This window comes from Papilio xuthus, unplaced genomic scaffold (assembly GCF_000836235.2).
Source record: "Papilio xuthus unplaced genomic scaffold, Pxut_1.1 DF828508.1, whole genome shotgun sequence".
In the NCBI taxonomy this organism is placed as follows: domain Eukaryota; kingdom Metazoa; phylum Arthropoda; class Insecta; order Lepidoptera; family Papilionidae; genus Papilio; species Papilio xuthus.
This window is the reverse complement of record NW_013530141.1, coordinates 13,049-17,692: the sequence shown is the minus strand read 5'-3', so window position 1 is coordinate 17,692 and position 4,644 is coordinate 13,049. Positions and strand designations below refer to the sequence as shown.

Genomic DNA, 4,644 nt, shown 5'->3' with positions numbered 1-4,644 from the left:
TATATATATATATATATATATATATATATATATATATATATATATCTCTCTCTCTTATAGGTCATTAATTTATTCTGTTCGCATTATCAGTCAGTGTAAATCAAGTCTAGTGAGTGTAGAAACTGCTTAAAATCATAATCTATCGGTAACATAAACATAAAAGATATACGAACATACAAATTGTGAAGCAAATTGATCAGTGAGCGTAGAGCCTTGGCCGCGAGATGTTGAGAATACTTCTACTAGTCACGCGTAAGTTTTTTTTTTTATTCTGTACATAACAAACCTGTTTTGTGTTGTTAAATGTCAAACTGGATATCAAAGATGCACTATAAAATATTGTTATGGATTACAAATATGATTTTAGACTTAAATTGATATTTATTTTTAGAATAAAAGATTCCATTATGTTATTTGATGTACCTAATCGTATTTATTTAAAACTATTATTAATTAACAATATTTAAATATTAATAATCTTGAACAATATTCCATTCGTATATTTGTTCGTGATAAATTTTCTTAAAGCAAAGCCAGAGAAAAATGCATATTTTAAATTAAAAAAAAACTTTAACATTTACTTATTAAATTGTAGCTAACTGAATAACTTAGTGTAGATTTAGTGACTAAACGTATTATATTATAATAAGTGTAGTAGTAAATACGAATAAATTAACAATTGAAAACAATTTTGCGTCTGAGTACCAACTTAATAAAAAAAGTTTTCTATACTGAACGGTTTATTCCACTTGATCCATAGATGATGTCACTTATGAACAAAAAATGTAGTAGAAAATCGGTAAATTTTGTTCGTTACAAAATAAAGATTTTTCTATGAACTCTCATTTGATGCGGTCCTGGTCATATTTATAAATCTACGCTTGCATACTTGAAGCTCTTAATATGTCCTGCTTGAATTCTTATTAACTAAACATTTAGTAACGCTAGTTTTGTGTAGTTTCAGTTGCGTTAGCGGTAGAAGAAGATGAATTTTTTTTCTTCGGGCATGAATACAAGAGGACGGAGCTGGGTAATGCGGTTGACAAGGCGTCCATGAGGTTGCTAAAGGTAACCTATAACCATAACACGCTAATCACATTATATCGTTAGCTTGTGATATGTTTTATGGCACTATACTACTATTGATTTTGCTGAAATGTTGCATAGATATAGAACATAGACTAAAAGAACACAAAGGCTACTAATTAAGTTGTTCTTTAATTGCGCGGGAACGAAATGTCAATATAAGTACCTACTGGAGGAGTACTTGTATAACGTATTGTCATCCCTTTCACTGCCTTTGAGAAAACAGAGACAACAATATGTACCACTATAAGGGTCACGACATTGGAGTTTCAAGGATATACAAAAAGTCCGAAAGGATATAAATAAAAGTGGTACAGTGATTGTTAATAAACTGTTTTTAGTTCAAAAGATTGAGGAGAGTAACATATTAAGTCCAAACTTCAAATATCCTGATCAGTTGTGAAACATAAAACGTATTACAATTCATGTTCACGAATTTGCTGGCATTTAGTTTTATAAAGACCATCTATTCTTCTTTGTTTCAGGATTTATACGACTCTAGTGAAGAAAAAAATGTGATAACATCTCCCTTGGGCGTCCTCACACTGCTCTCTCTGTACTCTACAGGGACTACTGGCAAGATCAAAGAGGAAATAGTCAACTTCCTTGGTTTACCCGATTACAAAAAAGTAAGTTTTATCAAGTTAAATTATTCGATATTTTTCGATGTTGTAAATGCAGATTATTTCAAAAATAACCACTGTATATTTTGTCCATTAAAAGTAACGTAATATATCAGCAGTCATATGTTTTTGTTTTTTATCTTGTTTATCACTATCACCTTATATGTGTCAAAGTTCAAAATGGCCGATTGTTGTGTGACCATATGCACCTTAAGTACATTTTATTATTATCTGAATATGAAAAAAAAAAACAAAGTTATACCTACACCTAAAGATTAATAACTTTTCGACCATCTATTTACATCTTACATGTAGTATAAACTAGCTGTCGCCCGCGACTCCGTCCGCGTGGATATATAAAAAAAACTTAATTAGTGTAGACTATGTGTTCTTTCAGACTATGTTCTATACGTATGCTAAATTTAATCGAGATCCGTTCAGCAGTTCAGGAGATATCTGCAAACACCCATCCATCCATCCACATCACATCTATCTAAACATTCGGACTTTATAATATTAGTAAGTTAAATAAAAAGCAGCTCTTCAAGGCATAAATTCGACAAAAAGTGAATAAATAATATCCTATGTCCGTCTCCTGGCTCTAAGCTACCTCCTCACCAATTTTCAGCCATATCGGTAAAGCCGTTTTGAGTTATAAATAGTGTAACTAACACGACTTTTTTTATATGTATTATATAAAGATGGGAAAATTAAGATGGATCGATGTATGTTAGGAGGTATCTCCGGAACGGCTCAACGGATCTTTATGACATTTGTCACAAATGTAGAACATAGTTTAAAATAACTAAACTACTTATTAAGTTTATTTTAGTACCGGAAGAACGGAGGTAATAGGTATATATATTAATTATAAGTGATGTTTGTTTTTCCAGATGACAGAATCTTACAAATCTCTGACCGAGAAGTTTACCGACATGAATCCCGAGTTTCTAACAATGGCTAACAAAGTGTGCGTGGTGAGTCGCTATGAGTTGACGGATGAGTTTGCAGCCGTCGCTACACGTGATTACCACAGCGAAGTACAGACTCTGAACTTTACTAATCCTAGTGAAGCCGCTAAAATTATAAATGAATGGGTAAGTTACAGCGGATTAGAGTACTTCACTCTGTTTTATACCGCGTAACACTTTATTATGACAAACAACAATTATCCATTAGCGGAACCACCAATGTCTCCCATAATCATCATCGTAACATTCGTTGTGTTATATTTGACTCGTTTATGTACCGACACGTGCTGCCGGTCCAAAGGTCTGACATCGACTGACCCCCCTCTCCCTGAGCTGTAATTATGACGTATACGCTCGAGATAGTTCTTGCCTTTCATATCTTTTTTTATATCGTAAGGTGGCAAACGATCGAGCGGCCACCTGAAATCGCTGAAATAGCGAAGTGACCGTTGCCCATAGACATACACAATTTCATATGCGTTCCCTACCTTTAATCGACGGAAAAGGGGATGCACAGAAAGAAACTATTTTCCCTTCCCATGCATCCTGTCATCCGGAAAGTCCACTTCCACTTCCCATCCTTTCTTTATAAGAAAAAGGATGGGAAGGGAAAGAGGACTAAATTAGGCCTCTGGGACGCACACTCTTCAGACGAAACGTAGAATTGCTTCCACTTGACGCCTGTCTTCTTTGTGGTCGTGGTATTTCACTGGCCGAGCCGGGCCGATTCGTGCGAAGATGTTAAAGCGGGCTCTACCACTGTCTTTGTATTGAGTATCCTCAATTTGTTTGTTTCCTAATATTAAATACTTTCTAATCTGACAACGTTTATAATAATCAATAAGGTAAATAATAAAGTCCTCAATTGCATAAACATTGCCTTTTTCCTTTATGTCGATAAATGCGTTCTTTGTTTCTTATAAAACATTAGTCATTTCTTGCTTGTAATACATACGAGTACTTATTTGTATAATATATATTTTCATGTTACAGGCAGATCAGAAGACTCGTGGCAATATAAAGAATCCGGTAGATGAAGACACTTTCCCTCCAGACACGGCTGCCGCTCTCTTTAATATTATATTCTTCCAGGTAATTTTTGATGAAGGTTTTATTCATCGAAACAAGATTAGCATTTTTAATTTAAAATTTTATATCAAGGTAAATTTCATTCTTTTTGTGAGTGTAAAAAACAATAAAATTCTATTTGAGTTCGTTTAAAAAACATCAACAATGATAGTTATTTAAGTACTAACTGTCACACGTAACGGAATTAAATAAACTGAATTACCTATAGTCTAGTCTATATGTTCTTCCAGACAATTTTCTACATGTATGCCAAATTTCAGAGAGATCGACACAGCCGTTCTTGAGATACGTTCAAACAAACATCCATCCAAATATTCGCATTTAAAATAAGATAATATTAGTAAGATATCAATAAGTCCTTTGCAAATCTTTATCTCAATAAGGTTTTCAACTTCTGTATCTTTAGGGTCATTGGCATGTACCATTCGACAAAACACACACCGTTGACAAGAAGTTCCAGCTCAGCGCCACAGAATCTGTTCAGAAACCAACGATGCATTTACTGCAATCCTTGTTTTACCACGAGGATAAAGAATTGGGCGCTAGAGTAAGTACATATATTCGATAACATCCTTCTAAAATTATCAGTGTTTAAGATTTTCAACTATAAATTGACCAAAGAACGCATGGGCAGATGTTTAATTCTTCTTTATATTTGACGAAGAAGATTTATAAAGAAAAGAGTTAAAGTATAATAGTAAAAACAAGGACTCTTATACCTTGGAAATCCGTTTACTTTATCTATAAGTCCATCCATCCATCCATCCATCCATCCATCCATCCATCCATCCATCCATCCATCCATCCATCCATCCATCCATCCATCCATCCATCCATCCATCCATCCATCCATCCATCCATCCATCCATCCATCC

General features: G+C 33.9%; 1 protein-coding gene across 1 annotated transcript; it reads left to right on the top strand.

Annotated features, from left to right (window-relative positions):
* The first annotated feature begins 150 nt into the window (after positions 1-150).
* LOC106113167 (antichymotrypsin-1-like) lies at positions 151-4,352 on the top strand. The gene is made up of 6 exons (XM_013305899.1): positions 151-252; positions 959-1,068; positions 1,572-1,715; positions 2,603-2,806; positions 3,674-3,772; positions 4,176-4,352. The coding sequence occupies exons 1-6, from the start codon at positions 225-227 to the stop codon at positions 4,335-4,337; spliced, it is 747 nt and encodes a 248-aa protein (XP_013161353.1). The 5' UTR covers positions 151-224; the 3' UTR covers positions 4,338-4,352.
* Positions 4,353-4,644: the final 292 nt, after the last annotated feature.